This window comes from Trichechus manatus, unplaced genomic scaffold, assembly GCF_000243295.1.
Source record: "Trichechus manatus latirostris isolate Lorelei unplaced genomic scaffold, TriManLat1.0 scaffold00151, whole genome shotgun sequence".
NCBI classification, from domain to species: Eukaryota; Metazoa; Chordata; class Mammalia; order Sirenia; family Trichechidae; genus Trichechus; species Trichechus manatus.
Genome location: NW_004444087.1, coordinates 6197014 through 6217758, shown reverse-complemented (window position 1 = coordinate 6217758; position 20745 = coordinate 6197014). Strand labels below are relative to the sequence as shown.

The 20745-nt window shown below is 43.8% G+C and overlaps 1 protein-coding gene across 3 annotated transcripts in view; it reads left to right on the top strand.

Moving 5' to 3' along the window:
* CUX1 (cut like homeobox 1) overlaps positions 1-20745 on the top strand; it is a 449005-nt gene that overhangs the window by 233309 nt on the left and 194951 nt on the right. For all 3 annotated transcript variants that reach the window (XM_023740265.1, XM_023740264.1, XM_023740266.1), the window contains exon 4: positions 12949-13027. In XM_023740265.1, the coding sequence (XP_023596033.1) occupies positions 12949-13027 (79 nt within the window). The remainder of the gene's footprint in view (positions 1-12948; positions 13028-20745) is intronic.

Genomic DNA, 20745 nt, shown 5'->3' with positions numbered 1-20745 from the left:
ATGAGGGAAGGTTACTGGCGTTTACTCAGTTTCTGTACATTCCAGCCTGCTGAATACTTGATGTGGGAGGTTCACATTTAATTATCATGGCGGCTCAGCGAGGAGGGAGTTAGTATTCTCACTGAACAGATGAAGAGACCAAGGCTAAACTAGTGTAAGTAACCTGCCTCCCAAATCACTCAGCAAGTATATAGCAGAGCTGGGTCAACCCAAGTCTGTCTTTCCTTCAAAGCCTGCATTCTTTCCACCAACCATGTGGCCTCAAAGAGCCAGGTCCCAAACCCAGCCCTGGTGCAGTGTGCACTGGTGTGTCACCATATCCTTGGTGTGGGGGAGGGGGGTGGGGATGGGCATACTTAGGGGCCTGGTGTACCTGAGAAGTGGAGCTGATACTCTGGTGGCTCCTCCCCAGTTTTATCTTCACAGCAACCAAGGTATATTCTCCTCACTTTGCAGATAAAGAAACTGAGGCACAGAGAGTTTAATTCAGTGGTCCGGGATAGTGTGCCTACTTTAGTGATGGAGCTTGGAATCAACCCTGATCTTCTGGCAGCATACCCAAGCTCTTGGCCCTGCGTGGCCCTACCTTGCCTGCTACCTGTGTATGGCGAGGCTCAGATGACTCTCTGGAAAGATGAGCTGTTTCCATTTCAAACTCCATCTCTGCAGATAGTTTGAATACCAGTCTTCCTGTTTTGTATCTTTTTGGTGATCCCTAGGTCCTTGTAAAAGTCCACGTTGTTGTATATATCTGTGATTCACAGCTGGTGTGCCAAAGCTCTCTAATGTGTGGCATACGGAGGTGGAGCAGCTGGGTAGCACTAGGGCGCCTAGAGCCCCCTGCAGTTCCCCTGAAGCCTGCAGCAGCCTGATCAGTGTGCCCCAGTGTGCCGAATGAGTGTTACCCTTTGCACTGTGAGCTGGGTGTGCAGTGGTCATGGCACAAAGACCACTACCCCCTCCACCCCCTGCCCCCAGAAGGTTTTGGAGTCACTGCTGTACAAGCAGAGAGTAATCATTGTGGTGATAATAGTAATAGCCACAGTGTATTCTATGCCCACCAGTGCTAGGCACATTTGTAGACACTTTACTTACCTTCCTGTTTAATACTTAGAAAGAGCCGGTGGATTTCCTCCATTTTAGAGATGACATCACGTAGCCAGCATGTAGGGAGCCAGGTTTTGAGCTGATCTCTAACTGCAAAGCCCTCCCTTCTCTTTTTTTACTGCACTGTATTGCCTCACCAAAGCAAAGGAAAGGTTTTCCTTTTCTGACAAGGACTGTTCGCTCTTCCCTAAACTAGATCAGAGTTTGCTCTTGTAGTTCTGTTTCACGACTTCCCACTTTGTAGACTAAACTGGTGGATATTAAAAGTTTTCTTGAAGCTTTTAATTCTAGGAAGCTGCCTTCTCCACTCTGATCTTCCAACATAATCGTGTTGAACAATTCAAGAATGAGTTTCAAGATATCCCCTGGCCTGTACAGCCTTCTTTGTCTGGTGTCTACCTTCATTCATTCAGCAGGAGCTTCATGAACAGTATCCCTGTGTTAGGACCCGTTCCACATGCAGGAGGTGAAGAGGTGAAGGTGCCGCTGGCCTTGACCCATGGTAGAGTACGGGGCAGTGGAGAAGAAACTCATGGAAATGAGTAATTGTAGCCCAATGTGAAAGGTCGTTAGAGAGGGATTTACAAAGTGCTCAGTGGCACAAAGGCCAAGTAACCCACTGTGCCTGGGGAGTCGGGAGGGCGCGATAAAAGAGGTGCTACCTAGACTGACTCTTGAAGGGAGAGCTAGGGTTCTCCCATGGGCCAGGCAGAGAATATTTCTGGCAGAGGGACTAGTATTTAAAGACCCAGAGGCATGGAGGGGCCTGGTGTGTTGAGGGGACAAAGGCTTGGAGTGTAGAAGCCCAGGGTCAGTTGTGGGCTTTGATGGGAGGTGAAGTTAGCAGGATAAGCAAGGGCCATGTCATGAGGGGTTCTTGAATCACAGCCTAAGGAGTGTGGACTTTAGTCTAGAGGTGAGAAGAAGGCATTAAAGCAAGGTAGCGACATAGTTCTGAGTTCTGGGATGATGGCCGAGGGCCATTGTGGAGAACATATCATGCACAGTGGCAGGGAGAGGCTGCTGCTAGGGAGTTTCTGCAGAATAAGCAGAACTACTTTTTTTTTTAATTGTTGCAGTTTAAATGAAGTTTACATTTCAAATTAGTCTCCCATACAAAATTTTATACATACATAGTTATGTGACCCTAATTGCTCACCCCATTCTGTGACAGCACACTCCTCCTTTCCGCCCCTGATTCCCCATGTTCATTCAACCAGCTCCTAACCCTCTCTGCCTTCCCATCTCACCTCTGGACAGAAGCTACCCCTTGGGTCTCTTGTATCTACTTGACTAAGAGGCACATCCTTCACGAGTATCCCTTTATATGTCCCACAGTCCAGTCCAGTCCCTGTCTGAAGAGTTGGCCTCGGAAATTGTTTTAGTTCTGAGCTGATAGAGAATCCAGGGCCCATGCTTTCTTTTTTTAACCTCCAGTCTCAGTCAGACCATTTAGTCTGGTCTTACTAAAATTTGAGTTCTGCACCCCATCTTTCTGCAAAACGAGCAGAACTTCTTGATTGACTGCTGATGAAGGCTACAAGAGAGGTGGGTTTATGTGTCTCTGTTACACTATTTTTTCCTTTTTTTTAATTCTAAGCAAAGTGTCTTCTAGGTTAAAATTCAGGCTTGCACTTCTTCCTGTACAGAAAACTAGAGACTTCTACTGAAAATTTGAATAACAACCCCCAAAGCCTTGGTCCCATTAATGTTCTGAATTATAGGTGGGTTAGGGATTTTCTTCAGGGAATGTCATTTTTAGTCATGAGCATGCCCCTAAAAGTTGTACCCACCCATTATAAATGCTGTTTAAAAGATGATCCTAACAGGTAGAAGTCTTTTGAAAGTAGAGGATGTATTTCTACTATAACTAATCCTTCGAGCATGTGAAGTCACCACTAATTAACCCTCTAAAATCTTGACACTTAATTTAGATGATATTTACATGGTATTTCTCCTTCTAAATACATCATGGATCAATAGTGATCACTAGCACTGAAGACCGGCACTACGCTGTGGTTACATCTTCTGTCTCATTCCATCCTGTTTGGCTTCATACAAGATAGGCATTCTTATCATTCCCTTTTCCTGGACATTGGAAATAAGGTTCAGAGAGGCAGAGGCTCAATATTCCGAAATACACAGTGGAGCCATGTCTTAAGTCTTCTGATTTCAAATCCAGTGTCCTTTCTACTTTATCATTCCACACCTCAATTTGGCAAAAATAAATAACCAAGCTTCAAAACAAACCAGGTCCTTTATTCCTTATTTTTATTTTGTGTTATATTCTTAGAGATAGGACCACCTCTTCAGACCTGTAATGGTCAGCTTTTACTAGCTTATGCTGTATTACCAAACAACCCCAAATCTCAGTGGCTTGTGACAAAAGTTTATTTCTATATTGGCTGTAGGTTGACTATGATTGCTCCAGTACCATGTGTTGTCTTCATTTGGAGATACTAATGGTAGGAGCAGCTCCTATCAGGACATGCTGTTCTCATGGCAAAGGGAGTGAGCACAATGGCTGAACCATACATGGCCCTTAAATCTTATGCTTGGTGCATACAGCACTATTACATTCCATCGGACAGACTCAAAACTCAAAGCAATTCATGCGGCCAAGCCTGACGTCAGTGGGACAGGGAAGTACACTTTTCTTACATGGGAGATGCTATTACACCACAAGTCACGTGGCAGTGGACAGAGATTTATAGTTCTCACAGGGAGGATGGGCAATGACTCCCAAAACACCACAGTGCGACCCTGCTGGCACCCAAATGGTTGGGCATTTTTTCACCCCTTCTAACTCAGAGATCTCCTGGTTAACTTCTATAAACTGTTCTCCAAACCTGGGCTCTGCATTTTCATACTGCTGTAAGCAAGTATTGATATTTTGAGATTTAGTATAAAATACTTTCATATAGAAATTTCTCTTTAAGTTTAATTCTTACTGCAGAAAACTAAGCTCAGCATTGTGAAAGTGATGGTGTTGAAAGGATAAGTGTTGAATCTAAGAACTGCGCGGTAGATGCCTCTGGGCATCCTGTGTGGTGAAGACATGTAGCTCACTGCAAGAAGACAACCTGAGAGAACCCTCTCAGAGTGTGCATATCACAGCAGAGGAAACAGACGCTTGTTGAACAGAGAACTGTTGACATGCTGAGCATTTTCATAAAGTTTTCAAACTGGATACTTTCACTATTTGGTAACTTCTGCAGATAAAGCAGTTGATCAATGTAGTTAAATTGTCACTCACATAATAAAAATTTATTAAACACCTACTATGTGCTAGTCTTGGGAGGAAAGGCAGTTGAGATGAAAGCAGAGTTTGGGCCTTCAAGGAATTCAGGCTCTCCTGAGGGAGCCTTATCTGTGGTTCAGCAACTTCAGGACAGTCTGATGTGGGTGGTGGGAGTGGCCCTTACCAGCGGGATGGATCTGCACTGAGCCTCCAGGATCAGAGGAACATTCCAGGGAGGCGCCTTCTAGGCTGAGGGGAAATTGCTCATGTATTCAGGGAACAGGGAGTATTCGGGTGTGGCTGGAGTGTAAGGTGTGGCAGGAGGTGAGCTTGACAAACTAGGCTGATCCCAGACTAAAGGAATCCCTGGGAGAAGGACAGGTTTTGCCTTAGGGAAGGGCCTGATGGCAATCAGATCTTCCAGAGATCTGCCCCAGTTCTGCCATTATAAGTGGTACCTCTGTCCTTACCACTTCCTCAAAATGGTTTTAAGGGAGCGGGGATGATAGAATCTGGTTAACATTTGTACATTAAGTACCCAGAATGTCTAACCTAGGACCCTGATTTCAACTATCTGTTCGTTAAGTCCTTACCCAAACCTCTTCTCATTCACAAGTCTCTTCCCTTCTTGTAAGGTGCTGCCACATGGGCCATGGCTCACCATGTCTAAGTCACGCAGCAAACAAGGCCAAGCAGCTGTGGCAGACAGGTGTGGTGGGTGGAGGGCGTGATGATGCAGATAACCCTGTCTCTTCCCCTCTGCATCACAGAATGCTAAGGGGGACAGGAGGGCCCCCTTCCTGGTCAGTAGCTGCGTGTAACTAACTTGTACCCATGGGCCAGTAGCAAGTCACTCTTATGTAGCACTTCCCTGTGCCAGGCACTGAGCACTTGACTCATAATAGCTCATTGGATCGCCCAGCCCTGTGATGTGCGTGCTGTTAACCCTGCTGTGTAGATAAGGTGCAGCTGGCTTTCAAACCCAGACGGCTGGCTCCAGAGTCTGGGTACTGGTCCACATTCCCCCCTCAAAGCCCAGAGCTCTGCCAGCTGGAGGGAGCGCGGCACCAGCATTCTGAGGGAGTGGTGCTTGCGTTGGGTCCTGGAGCGTGGGTAGGTCTTCAGTTAACAGAGAGGCCAGTGGAGGGGAGTCTAAACAACAACAGCATAGAAGGAGGCTGGAGCAAGAATTCACAAGTGTCAGTAGTGAGAACAGAAAAGGAAATGAACTGGGGAAGGTGAGGATAGACCAAAACACACACTTGACTAGGGCGATGCATGGGGAGGAGTCAAAGAGTTAATCTGCGTAAAAAGTATCAAAAGTCCCAGAATCAACTAGGGCTTCCAGGCAGTTTTGAAAATCTTGGAAGTGACTTGCAGGGGGAACCTGGGGGAGAGATTTCATCATGTAGAAACTCAGCTACGAGTGGAGTACTGTTCATCACCATAGTCCAGTGGCTTAATGAATTAATGAACTCATTGGCCTGGCCTTGTTCTCTCAGGATTGGGCTTGTATTTTCTTGCCTTTGTGGAGAAGGGGAAGGGATAAGGGCTCAGAATCATGGTCTCCAAGTGTGCTGTGTAGATTGCCACCCCACCCTCATGAACAGCCCAGACAGGAGAGACGAGGCTCCATCCAGAGCCCATCCAGCGCCCACCGTGGAGGCAGCCACCTTTTGTACCCTGAGTTGGAGTTCCTGGGCAGTGACGGCCCCTCCCTGTGTGGCTGTGGAGTGGAGGTCGGCCAGGCATCTGTCCTGCTTTCTGGACAAAGACTGTATCCCCCATGGCCACGCTGCTCTTTGGAGGTGGCAGAAAGACCCAGTGCACAGAGGGTGTTCTCGAGAGGCAACTCCAAATCCATTTGTATGCAAAACATCGATATATATGGCAGTCAGGTGCAGCTGAAATAGTACTACTAAGACTTTTTCTAAAATTTGTAATAGATGTAGTAAAAGATTTATGATATGCTAGTGAAAGGAATCACAATACAGAATTTTACATATGGTTTGATTTCAACCATATATATTTTTAATAGCTTTATTGAGATATAATTCATATGTTTATGATCCCCCCATTTAAAAGTATACAAGTCCTTGGTTTTTTAGTATATTCACAGGGTTGTGAAACCATTACCATAATCAATTTTAGAACATTTTCATCACCCCAGAAAGAAACCTCACACCCTTTAGCTGTCATCCTCCATCCCCACATCCTTTTCCCTCCCCCCAGCCCTAGGCAACTACAGTCTGCTTTTCGTCTCTATAGATTTCCCTATTCTGGACATTTCATTCAACTATATAATTTTAAATTTGGAAAAAATATTTAAGGGAAATACAGACCAGAGTATGACTTCGACTAGTGAGTGGAAGATTGTGATTTTAATTTTATTCTTTATATTTGTGATAGTTTTTTATTGTAAAATGAGCATGAGTTACTAATAAGAAAAATAAAACATTTCATTTTAAAAATAGGGAATGTCTTTTTTTTAATTATTTTGTTGTTGTTGTTGTTGAGAATAAACAAAGCAGAACATACACCAATTCAACAGTTTCTGCAAGTACAATTCAGTAACGTTCATTACATTTCTTCGAGTTGTGCAACGATTCTCACCCTCCTTTTCTGAGTTGTTCCTCGCCCATTAACATAAACTCACTGCCCCCTGAGTTTCCTGTCTAATCTTTCCAGTTGCTGTTGTTGATTTGATCCCATATAGACAGATCTTAAAAGAACACGATGCTCAAGGCAAGCATTTTTTACTAGTTTAGATAAACTGGTGTTAGGTTTTAAGAAGACTTCAGGGAATAGTTTTGGTTTAAGGTTTAAAGCTTATCTCAGGGCAGTAGTTTTCAGGGTTCACCCAGCCTTCATGGCTCTAGAGAGTCTGGATTCCATCACAGCTTTTTCCCCTTTTGATCAGGATTCTTCTATAGAATCTTTGACCAAAATATTCAGTGATGGTAGCCGGGCACCATCTAGTTCTTGTCTTATGGCACAGGAGGCAGTTGTTCATGGAGGCAAATAGCCACACGTGCCATTTCCTCCTCCTATTCCTGACTCTCCTTCATCTGTTGCTCCAGGCAGATAGAGACTAATTGTTGTGCTTTGGATGTCCACTTGCAAGCTTTTAAGACCCCAGGCACTCTTCAAGGAACTAGGAGGTAGAACAGAAGCACTAAACACATTATTAGGCCAATTAACTGCAATGTCTCATGAAACCATGACCATAAACCAAGGAACCAGATCCCCTGAGGTGTTTGGTTGTACATAAGCAGCCTCAGAAGCTACTGCAAAGAGAGAAGTTCTTGTTGTATTGAGGTAGCCCTTGTGGATCATCCTGAGAACTTCCCCAACACCTAAATCACAACCTTACTTTATGGAATAAGAAAAACCAAAGTGTCCAAGCTCCAAATAACTGACTTCAGATAGTAATGTTGGAATGCATCTTGCATTGAACCTCTTTGGTTTGCATTAGATCTCCTCAGACACGGCTCCCACTTCTTAGGGTCTTCACACCCTGGGCCATAATCAGGTGAACTGTCCCAACCTTAATAAATTGTTGGTTGGCTCAGCGTGAGAGGCCTTGTAACTAAACCACACCCTTCTGCCTCTTTAATAAGATTGTAGACAGAGAGTATAATTCTATGAGGGGACAGAAGGAATATGTAATTTAGTGTCCTTTTCCTGAGCCAATTTGAACTTTGTGCATGTAAAATCTTGCATGCTTCAGGTGTAAAAAGTGATCTGTTGTCTCAGCAATTGTGTTGTGTAAGCTAAATAATGTCATGAGTCTATCCAACAATCAGAGGTTCTCTGGTTATGTGTCCTGCATACTTAAGAGTTTCACACATCACCTTTCTCTCATGAATAGACATCTACATTGAGGGAAACTAGCTCAGCTGAGTTCGTTCACAAGCAAATTTATGCCGGCCACCATCACAGAAACTTGCCTGTTGTCTGAGGTAGAAACTCAGGCATTGTCCTTGACTCTCATGTTCCTTCATGCCTCACATGAACTCAGTTTGACCCAGTCTCTCTGATTGACCTCTTCTGTTCAATCCCCGTGGCCACTGCCCTCATCCAAGCCCACTCATTTCTTAGCTGAATGAGGACAACAATCTCTGAACAATCTCCCTCCTTGTTGCCCCCTCCCATCCTTCTTCCAGTCTCACTCATGCCGCACATGAACCTTAAGCCCCTCCCATGGCTCCCATTGCCAGATGATGGTGGTTGTCCTTCTCCACCTGGCCCTGGTGACCCTTCGTGATTTGATGCCATTTACCTTTGCAATCTATTACCCATAGCTCCCTTACATGTATCTTTGGTCCCACCACAGTAGATGGCTTGTGGATCCCCCATGTTCCATGGTTTGTTACACCTCCGTTCATAGATTCTTACCCTGGATCCATGGAGAGAAGAACTCAAGTGGACATGTGAGTGTCCTAAAATAAGAATACAGGATTCTGTGTATGTGTGTGTGTGTGTGTCTAGGAGGAGAATCCTTAGTTTTCATAAATACTTCAAGAGGATCTATGAAACTCCTCTTCTCTATAAATTTTACAGAACATGTCCTTCCCCTTCAATGCAGTGTCTCACCTCTCCACCCTGGTGAATGGTTTTTGAAGACCCTCCTCAAATATTGCCTACTTTTCTGCTTGTTGCCCCTTTCTTGGTGTTCACTGTCACTGGTTACCTAGCCCGTATCTGATTGTGCTTTAATTCCTTGTTTACATACCTGTTGCCTCTATTAGACCATGAGCTGCTGGGGGTAGGAACTATCTCACTCCTCTCTACCCCATTCTCCAGCACAATGTCTAGGATATAGTTGCTGTTGTTGGTGGTGGCGGTTGCCATGGAGTCATTTCCCACTCACGGCTACCCAAGTATGCAGAGTAGAACTGCCCTATAGGGTTTTCAAGACTGTGTGGCCTTTTAGGAGCAGATTACCAGGCATTACTTCCAAGGTGCCTCTGGATGGGTTCAAACACCCAGCCTTTTGGCTAAACACTTAACCATTTGCTCCACCCAGGGACTCTAGCATATAGTTGTTGTTGTTAGGTGCCATTGAGTCAGTTCTGACTCATAGTGACCCTGTGTACAATAGAATGAAACACTGCCTGGTCCTGTGCCATCCTCACAATCGTTGCTGTGTTTGAGCCCATTTTTGCAGCCACTGTGTCAGTCCATCCCATTGAGGATCTTCCTCTTTTTCACTGACCCTCTACTTTACCAAGCATGATGTCCTTCTCCAGGGACTAGTCCCTCCTGATAACATGTCCAAAGTACGAGAGACAGAGTCTCGCCATCCTTGCTTCTAAGAAACATTCTTTCTGGACTTCTTCCAAGACAGATTTGTTTGTTCTTCTGACAGTCCATGGTATATTCTGTATTATTCACCCAACAGCATAATTCAAAGACATTGATTCTTCTTCAGTCTTCCTTATTCATTGTCCAGCTTGTACATGCATATAAGGTGATTGAAAATACCATGGCTTGGGCCAGTCACACCTTACTCCTCAAGGTGACATCTTTGTTTTAACACTTCTGCAGCATATTTGCGCAGTGCAGTGAGTCATTTGATTTCTTGACCGCTGCTTCCATGGGCGTTTATCGTGGATCCAAATAAAATGAAATCCTTGACAACTTCCATATTTTCTCCATTTATCATGATGTTATTTACTGGTCCAGTTGTGAGGATTTTTGTTTTCTTTATGCTGAGATGTAATCCATACTGAAAGCTGTAGTCTCTGATCTTCATCAGTAAGTACTTCAAGTCCTCTTCATTTTCAGTAAGCAAGGTCGTGTCATCTGCATATCGCAGGTTGTTAATGAGTCTTCCTCCAGTCCTGATGCCGAATTCTTCTTTATGTAGTCCAGCTTCTCAGATTATTTGCTCAGCGTACAGATTGAATAAAGTTGGTGAAAGGGTTTAACCCTGACACACACCTTTTCTGATTTTAAACCATGCAGTACCCCCTTGTTTTGTTCAAACAACTGCCTTTTGGTCTATGTACAGGTTCTGCATGAGCACAGTTAAGTGTTCTGGAGTTCCCATTCTTCGCAGTGTTATTCAGGATTTGTTATGATCCACACAATCCAGTGCCTTTGCATAGTCAGTAAAACACAGGTAAACATCTTTCTGGTATTCTCCGGTTTTAGCCAAGATCCATCTGACATCAGCAATGATATTCCTTGTTCCATGTCCTCTTCTGAATCCAGCCTGAATTTCTGGTAATTCCCTGTCAATGTACTGCTACAACTGTTTTTGAATTATCTCCAGCGTACTTTTACTTGCATGTGACTTTAATGATATTGTTTGATCGTTTCCACGTTCCATTGGATCACCTTTCTTTGAAATAGGCATGTATATGGATCTCTTCCAGTCAGTTGGCCAGGTATCTGTCTTCCAAATTTCTTGGCAAAGACGAATGAGTGCTTCCAGCTTTGCATCTGTTTGTTGAAGCATCTTAACTGGTATTCCATCAATTCCTGGAGGCTTGTTTTTCGCCAATGCCTTCAGTGTAGCTTGGATTTCTTCCTTCAGTACCGTAGGTTTTTGATCATGTGTTACCTCTTGAGTTGTTTGAATGCCGACCAGTTCTTTTTGATACAGTGACTCTGTATTCCTCCCATCTTCTTTTGAGGATGCTTCCTGTGTCATTCAATTTTTTGCGCATAGAATCCTTCAGTATTGCAACTTGAGGTTTGAATTTTTTCTTCAGTTCTTACAGCTTGAGAAATGCGAAGCGTGTTCTTCCCTTTTGGTTTCCTAACTCCAGGTCTTTGCACATTTCATTATAATACTTTACTTTGTCTCCTTGAGCTGCCCTTTGAAATCTTCCGTTCAGCTCTTTTACTTCATCATTTCTTCCTTTCACTTTATCTGTTCCGTACTCAAGAGCAAGTTTCAGAGTGTTTTCTGCCATCCATTTTGATTTTTTTTTTCCTTTTCTGTCTTTTTAATGACCTTTTACTTTTTTCATATATGATATCCTTGATGTCATCCTACATCTTATCTGGTCTTTGGTCATTAGTGTTCAGTGCATCAAATCTGTTCTTCAGATGTTTCTGTATTCAGGTGGAATATACTCAAGGCCGTACTTTGGCTCTCATGGACTTGTTTTTTTTTTTTAATTTTCCTCAGCTTCAACTTCAGCTTGCATATGAGCAGTTGATGGTCTGTTCTACAGTCAGCCCCTGGCCTTGTTCTGATGGATGATACTGAGCTTCTCCATCATCTCTTTCCACAGATGTAGTCAGTTTGATTCCTGTGTATTCCATCTGGTGAGGTCCACATGTATAGTCATCATTTTTACTGTTGAAAAAAGATATTTGCAATGAATAAGTCATTGGTCTTGCGAAATTCTATCATGTGATCTCTGGCGTCGTTTCTATCACCAAGGCCATACTTTCTAACCACTGATCCTTCTTTGTTTTCATTTTTTTTATTCCAATCTCCGTAATTATCAGTGAACCTTGATTGCATGTTCGATCAATTTCAGGCTGCAGAAGTTGGTAAAAATCTTCAGTTTTTTCATCTTTGATGTTAGTGGTTGGTACATAAATTTGAATAATAATATTAACTGGTCGTCCTTGTAGGCATATGGGTATTATCCTGTCAATGACAGTATTGTATTTCAGGTTAGAGCTTGAAGTGTTCTTTTTGATGATGAATGCAACACCATTCCTCTTCAATTTGTCATTCCCGGCATAGGAGACCACATGATTTGTCTGATTCAGAATGGCTAATACCAGTACATTTCAGCTCATTAATGCCTAGGATATCGATCTTTAAGCATTCCATTTCATTTTCGACGAGTTCCAGTTTTCCTTGATTCATACTTCGTACATTCCATGTTCCGATTATTAATGGATGTTTGCAGCTGTTTCTTCTCATTTTGAGTTGTGTGACATCAGCAAATGAAGGTCCCGAAAGCATTACTTTAAAGAGGCAGCTCTTCCCCAGTCATTTTCCAGCACTATATCAGACAGTGTTCCGCTGCTGTCAGTTTTTCAGTGGTCAGTTTGTTCAGAAGCAGATCCCCAGGTGCTTTTTCCCAGTCTGTCTTAGTGTGGAAGCTTCACTGAAACCTATCCACCATGTTTGACTCTGCTGGTATTTGAAATACCAGTGGCATAACTTCCAGCATCCCAGCCACACACAAGCCACTGCAGTACGACAAACTGACTGATGAGTAGTGGAGCATATAGTTAGCTCTTAATAAGTACTTACCGAAAAGGCGAACAAGACTAGGAAGGGCACACCAGACCACTTGTCTCTGTAGAACACTCACACCCAACTTGGCCATAAGATTCATGGTCACTTCTCAGTGTTTTGAGTGGCTTCATAATCTCAGCATTGCTTCTACCTACATTTTCCCTCAGGACTGGGCCCCACGTATTCCTTGTCTCCTTGTATTTGTTGGCAGGCACTTACTCTAAAAGTTTGAAGGCCCAGTAGTCCAGCAACTACATGGAGAAGTCAAACTTCCATTTGCAGCAGGAACTTGCTTGATGTATAATGATTTTTAAATTACTTCTTGACAAATTTTGAGCTCTTTGTTTTTTTTCTTTTTTTTCTTTCTTTCATTCCCTTTCAGATTGATGCACTGAGTAAAAGAAGTAAAGAGGCTGAGGCAGCCTTCTTGAATGTCTACAAGAGATTGATTGATGTTCCAGGTAAGCATTCATTTCCCCCAGCGGGGCTTGTGTCTGGTGAGTTGGTAGGTTATGGGAACATGAAGTCTCCAAAACCCAGACTTTTGATAGGTATGGAAATTGGATGCCCTTGTTAAAGTAGTGACTTAATCTCTAACTGATGCCTCTGTAAAGCAGAAACCCAAATCTGTGTGACTACCTTGACATGTGGTATAAAATGTTGCATGTATCACAGAGAAGAAATGAACAGCTATGTGGGCTGTGCAGACATCAGGGTTCTGGGGTGAGCCATCCTGTGTTTAGGAATGGCTTTAATAGGATCATCCAGGTAATCAGTGACCTCTGACCAAGTCTCACTTAAAGGCTGTCTTGGTTATCTAGTGCTGCTGCAACAAAAACACCACAAGTGGATGACTTTAACAAACGGAAATTTATTCTCTCACAGTTTAGGAGGCTAGAAGTCTGAATTCAGTGCGCCAGCTCTAGGGGAAGGCTTTCTCTGTCAGCTATGGGGGAAAGTCCTTTCCTTCTTTGAACATCTGTGGTCCTGGTGTTCCTTAGAGATCGCCATGTGTCTTGGCATCAATCTTCCCCTCAGTCTAGCAGGTTCTCAGTGCAGGGACCTCATGTCCAAAGGATGTGCTCCAATCCCGGCTCTTCTTTGTTGGTGGTAGTGAGGTCCCTCTCTTCTCTGCTTGCTTCTCTCTCCTTTCATCTCTTGTAAGACAAAAGATGTGACTCAAGCAAGGGTGTGACTTGAGTAAGGGTGTGGCATGAGTAAGGAGGTACAACTCAAGATATACCCCACCCTAATCCCACCTCATAGAGGTTTTAGGATTCACAACACATAAAATGGAGGGTAGTTAACATAATATCACAAAATGAAGGATAATTATATACTACTGGGAATCACGGTCTAGCCAAGTTGACACATATTTTTAGGGGGACACAATTCAATCCATGACAAGGGCTATAGCCAAAGGGCAACTGGCAGCCTCTTTAGTTACAACTAATTATGTGGATTGTTTCATCTTTTAAAGCAACTGAAGAGTTTAGAATTTAAGTAATGCTTGTTAGACATTGAGAGATGATGGCTTCCAATTCTTTGTTTTAGAAAAGTGGGGCAGGGTTTAGAGTGACTGAGCCCACCAGTCCTGCTGGTCCTCTGTTCCCAGGTGTTCCACACACCTAGAGTCCATGGAGGAGGTGACAGACATGACCACAAGGGTCCCAGCTCAGTCCTGGAGAGACACTTGGATGTCTTCCTCTGTCAGCCAAGGAAACCAAGTTACCACAACCCTCCCTCCTCCCCTCACCACCCACTGTTGTTTCATGTTTACTGCCCTTATTAGTAATTGTCTGAGCAGCGTTGACATTGCTGGAGCTAGTTTAACAAAGCAAAACAGAAACAGTACTCCTTTGAACCTCTACTTGTCTTCTGATTCACGTCTGCTGTAGGCTCTGCTGTTCTCTCTTAGAGCCAGCCCCAAGGTGTAAGGAGCAGCATTTTGGACACAGAGTGGAGAGATCCAGATTCTCCTGCCAGGAGCTGCTTGTGAGGTCTTGGTCACGTTACTTTTACTCCCTGGACCTCAGTTTTCTCATCTGTAAAAAAAAAAAAAAAGGGGGTGGTGGGGAGGAAAGCCTAGTGATAGAGAATGGTTTTCTTTCTGTTCTGACATTATATAGTTCATGATCTTATGTCTTCTTTGGATGGCGCATTCCTTCCCCTCCCCTGTATTGCCCCTTTCTGGGGTAAATTCTATGTGGTGTTTAGCCTGAGATTTTTCCTCAAAGAAGGTCAGGATAGTGTTGGCACTTCCTTTGATGTCACTGCATCATTTTGTGCAGTGCTGACCTGAGACTTTCTGTTAACCTTTTGCTGTCTTAGGAGGTCCTTCAGCTCTTTGTTCCAAATTCTAGACTTTTGATTTTCTGCAAGAGTTTGTATTCAACTAGGCATTCCCTGAGGACTCTGACTGAGGCTTATGAAGAGTCTCCTTCACAGACAGTTGATCATTCGATGCCCAAGGTGTGCTGTCCTCAGGTGTCCTTCAGTTTGGTGGGGCATCTCCTGCATTTCCTTGTGCTTAAGGTGGTGACTTAGAATTTTTTCTCCAAACCATGTCATGTCCACACTGACTCAGTGAGAAAGAATTTGCAGGGAAAGTGCAACCTGGGCTTTTGAGAAATATAACTTTCTGTTTCCAAAGATGCTTCATTCTTTATGTTTTCTGTTTTTACCTCCTACTCAGAAGGGCTCTGCTCCATCGTGGGCTACAGCAGCTCCTGCCACCACAGAGCAGAAGCCAGAAAGGGAATGTGTTCCAGCTAAGAACTCTGTCGTGTTGGTGGTGTAGTTAAAAGGGGGCTGGCTTATTTTGTCTTGTCCAAAGACCCAGAGAGCGTTTATTCTCTTTTTTTAAAATAAGAAATCGAGTTTCTACCTGGGCTTTCTCCTGGTGAGGTTTCTGAACTGGGCTACCACTTTAGCAAGTCGTTGGATTTCTTTTTCTGCAATTATTTTCCCTCCTAATTTCCCACAGAAAATGAAGAGACTTTTTTTTTCCATCAACATTGTTCTTTGTCTGAGCAGACCTTATCCATGTGTAATTTTTACATAATTGTGATCATAGCATGAATATAATTTATGTCAGGCTTTTTTCACTATAGTTTCACCATAAGCATTATTCATATTGGTGATATCCTTCATGATTATCATTTTTCGCTGAAGAACAAAAGTTTCCAGCTTAAATTTCACATGGTGAGAGTGAATGATTTATGATGTTTTCTACAGTAAAAAAAAAGTCAAGCCAAATACATCTGTATGCCTTGTAGATCACTTTTACCCGCCTCCCAGGTATGTCTTCCTTACCAGCGTGAAGGTGTGGCCTGACAGAGCTAACAAGCTACTTGAAAAGCAGGAAGGAAGCATGGAGCACTCTACCTGTGTTTTGCAGCCTGATGATTGCACAGATGAAGTAATCCTGTGGCTGAGGCTTACAGGAAGGGCCCTGGTCAATAGCGTTACATTTACTGACAGTCACACCTTTGGAGGGAGTCAGTGTGCCTTAGCTGTCTGTGTGCTTCAGGCTTCAGCCCAGTCGAGCCCAGAAACAGTTGTGGGGTGCTTTAAGTTCTTCTAATTGCAAGGAACAGCAACTCATGCTATCTCAAGAAAATGGAGGAAAAGCTTTTAGGAATCATGAAACAGGTATTTCAGCTATGTGCCATGTGGCCGGCCTGCAGGAACCCAGGAAAGCTGACCAGCCAGCCTGGGAAAGGGGTGGAGCCAGAGTCATGCCTGGCCTTAGATACTGGTATGGGAACCCCGACTGGACCAGCCCCCACACACCATCCCTTCCTGACATCATGTTTACTTATGTGTTTTATCATTATTTGTCATTATTTATAATTATCATTATTTGTCCGACCCACTAGAATGAAAGCTCCTTGAGGTCAGAGCTTTGCTTCACTGCTATATCCTTACCGCCTAGAACAGGACCTGACATACAACAGGTGTGCCGTGACAAATGGCTGAACGAGTCAGTCAACCCAGAGCCACCCTAGAGTCCTCAGCAGCAGATTTTATGAAAGTTCATACTAGTGACTCTTAAAGCTTTGTCTCCAGCACCCCACCCCCCATCCTTGTCAGCCTGCATATCTGACTGCCCCCGGGCATTCCTGTAGGGAAGGTGGATGGGCTCCTGGTGAGTTCAGTGGAAGCTATCCTCCTGCCTTCCCTCTCTCCGTATGTGGCTTCACCTTAGAGGCAGCTGCCCACACCAGAGCACCTGGTCACCAAATCCTAGCCAGGTTACCTCCAGAATGTTTCTCAGTTCCATCCGCTTTTCTCCATCCCAACGTCTGCCCTCCGCTCCGCACTTCAAGCCACTGATCTCGTGTCTACAGAATTGCCACAGCCTACAAACCAGTCTCCTTGCTTGCGGGTTTGCCTGCCTCTCATCCATCCTACACGCTGCAGGCAGTCCAACCTCAGCCCGGCGCCAGGCGCCTCCACAGCTGATCCCTGTTGACTGTCTCAGATTAACTCGTTTGGACACTGCTTCCTGACAGAGGCCTTCCCTGACACCCAGTCTGGCTTAGGTGTGCCCTTCTCACACACACACCCCTCTCCCAGGACCCGTGTTTACCCTCAAGTATACTTGGTAACTCCTCTGTTTTCCTTTCTAGCTGGACAGAGACTGGGACAGTGTGATCTTGTCCCTAATTGTTTCCTTGATGTCTAACTCAGTGCCTGCCACCTACCAGAAACTTAATAAGTATTTGTTGAGTGAGTAAATAAATTAATGGATCAAATTATTTCTTCAAAATGCTTTCTGAACACTGTTGGTCTCAGGCTTTAATTGTTCACATTGAACCCAACTCTGGAGATTGACACTTCCGTTGAGAGAGAGCACTCTGGAGCATTTAACAACCTAAACTGCAAGAGAACAGAATGTATCTTTCATTGAGTTGTAGCAGTTCAATAGCTCTCTGAACTCTCATTTTGCTTTAGTGTCACTCTATAAAGATTTACATGCCTGCATAGACATTTATATGGCACTTAGCATTCTGTGTTCATCAGACCAGCACGTGAGCTTCCGAGGCCTCCGGTTTTGTAGCTAGTACTTGATGTCCAGAACCGGTGTTTGGCTGAAGAGCTGTCCTACTGACGTTCCAAACTTCATATACCTGGCACCAAACATGGGCTGTCCCTCCTCCCCAACCCATTCGCCTCCTGCCCTCCTCTCCTTCAGGACTGTGACTCAGCTGTTCAAGAGTCACCCTTGTCTTCTCCTCCTTCTCCATCTTCCACATCCAGAATCCCAAGTGATGTTATTTCTCCTTCCAAAATGCCCTTCATCTTAAAGACACTTAATTAACACTTAAATAGGTATTAGCATTGAACTAATACTGCCCCAGTAAGTCCTCTGGACAATTAAAATAGTTAAGACACCATATTTGCATTCTTTCTCGTTTGCGACCAGGTCATTTCCTCATTCCTTAGTCAAGTTTTTAGAGGCATGTTTTTAAGACACCGTTTGTCAGAACTATTCTTCTTACTTTAGCCAAATCACACTCTTCTAACAAATTGCAATGACCTTCCTGTCCCTGGACATTATTTGCTCAGCACCTTTGTCCCCTACTCCTGCTACATGTCAGGAACCATGCTGGGCCCTAGGGATATAGCAGTGAACAGAACAGAGCCAAGGAGATTGCTACCCTCAGGGAATTTAGAGTCTGGTGGGGAATATGGACATTAAAAAGTAATTACAGAAAATAATTATTGAATTTTAAGTGTGATAAGTGGTATGGAGGCAAAGCCCACTGGCCAACGAGTATAGAACAGGGAGGATTGAACACAGTCAGAGGCAGCTGCCCCCGGGTAGTGACCGCACAGAAGAACCCATAGGAGGCAGCCAGGTGGCAGGTTTTCTGAATGGAGAGAACAGCATGTGTGAAGGTCTTGGGCCAGAGCGCAAGACCATGGAGCTTAGTGAGCAAGAAGAGGTGAAGGACAATAACAGGAGTGGCCTAATAATATATCGTCCAAACCAAGGCACTCCCAATGCTGAAAGGGTGCACTGTTGACAATCACACTGGGTAAAGGACATACATGCAGCTGCAAAGGCAGGTAGTAACTTGGTAGATCATGTGAAGGATTCTAGGACCCTATCTAACACAGCGAAGCCATTACTAGATTTTAAGCAGAGAAATGACATCATCAGATTTGTATATTAGAAAGTCATCCTGGCTGCAGTTTAGACAACATTGGAAAAGGGTCCAAGGCAAGGTGGGAGAACCAGTGGGGAGGGAGAGACGAGGTCACCTGGGTCTCCAGTGTTGAAGAGGAATGGACAGATTCCAGCTGTATTTAGGAGGCAGACGGGATTTGACTCTGGTTGGATGGTGAGTTAAGGAAGAAGGCAAGCAGGAGAGCTCAGTCTCACAACCCAGTTAACACAGCATTATTATCTTTATCGCTGGATAACAGGACATGTTTACACGGTTCCATCTTGTTCGCAGAATTAAAAGGAAAACGAACAAAAATTTGGAGAATTAATCTTCTGTTCCTAATTCTGTTATCAGCTCTAATTGTTACTCTAATTGAAAATGGCTTTTGCCTTTATTGTCAAAATCACAGCTGTAAGGAGAGTGGTTTTACGTTCAGAGTCACAAGTAGGTTACAATTTTACATCATTAATTTAGGGGGCTTCCTCTATCAATTCGTTCAAGGTCAGATATTGTATCAAAAATATTACATGATGGATATATAGGAATCACCTTAAACTTACAAATATTTAAGTTTTAAAAAATTTTAATACACTTTTAATGAGATTTATATGTATTAATTTGCTAATGATTAACCACATGAGGAAAGCATCGTAGCTGTGTGCTAGAATCATGACTTGATAAGGACAGCTGGTGAGCACCCCTCGCTGCCCCCAGCAGGACGTTTCTCTGTGATAAAAACCAAAACCTGTTGCCCTCCAGTCCGTGCTGACTCATAGCGACCCTATAGGACAGAATAGAACTGCCCCATAGGGTTATAGTGTTTCCAAGGAGCAGCTGGTGGATTTGAACTGCTGACCTTTTGGTTAGCAGCCGACCACTTAACCACTAACCGTTATGCCACCAGGGCTCCGTCTCTGTGATAGTAGATCCTTCATCAGGAGGCCAGCGTCCTTCTGCATTGGTGTCTGTGTCTGTGGGTGAGGACAGAGTTCAGTGTCTGTCAACAACAGAGACCTAGGTGTGTGAGGAAAGATTCAGGGTGTGCTGTTTAAGAAGTCATGTTCACACCGTCACTCAGCGAGCACTTCTGACAGCCCACCATCCATCAGGCCCTGGACACAAGTGTAAATGAGACATGGCCCCTGCCTACCCTCAGGTGGCTCACATTTGGGTGATGGAAGAATCTACAGTGCCTTTGAGGAAATATTCTGAAATTAAACAGGTAGGATAGACAGCCTCCATCCTTACTGTAATAAAACGAGAGGTAGATGTCTCAGCTCTTAAAGTGCAAACCTCTTAGATAGCTAGAAGTATTCTGGAATGACTTCGGAAAGGCTCTTGCATAGCTGGGATTTTACTGTGTTCTCAGCAAAATTATGATGGTATGCATAATCTGCTCGTAATTAACCTTGTGTAGGTGACTTGCTCTTGCTTCTTGATACTTTTCAGATTTTTTTACAAGAATGTATTTCTGCAATCAAGAATTAAAAAACATAAATCAGTAAAATAATGAACTTACGATCTTAATTTCTGAATAAACCAAACCAAACCCATTGCCATTGAGTCGATTCCAACTCATAGCGACCCTGTAGAACAGAGTAGAACTGCCCCATGGGGTGTCCAAGGAGCAGCTGGTGGATTTGAACTGCTGCCCTTTTGTTTAGCAGCCGAGCTCTTAACCACTGTGCCACCAGAGCTCCAATTTCTGAATAGCCCTTATTAATGTATTATAGATACGAACTTAAGCAGTAGTCGTGTTAGTCTTTGTGGGATATTTATAAGTTTGTTTAAAACACGACCTGTGACTTTTCTATCCCTGAAACATCTCAGTAATGGTATTTAAAAAATAAAAAGTTCTTAGAAAGGAGAGAGAGAGAGACAAAGTTGGTGTAGCTACCGCATGTGCATTGGTGCTGCAGAACTTCTCTGTGAAGTGACTGTAGTTACAAAGTTCACTGAAAGAGCCTCCTTTGCAAGTTGGCGTCGCCTTCTTTCTCTGC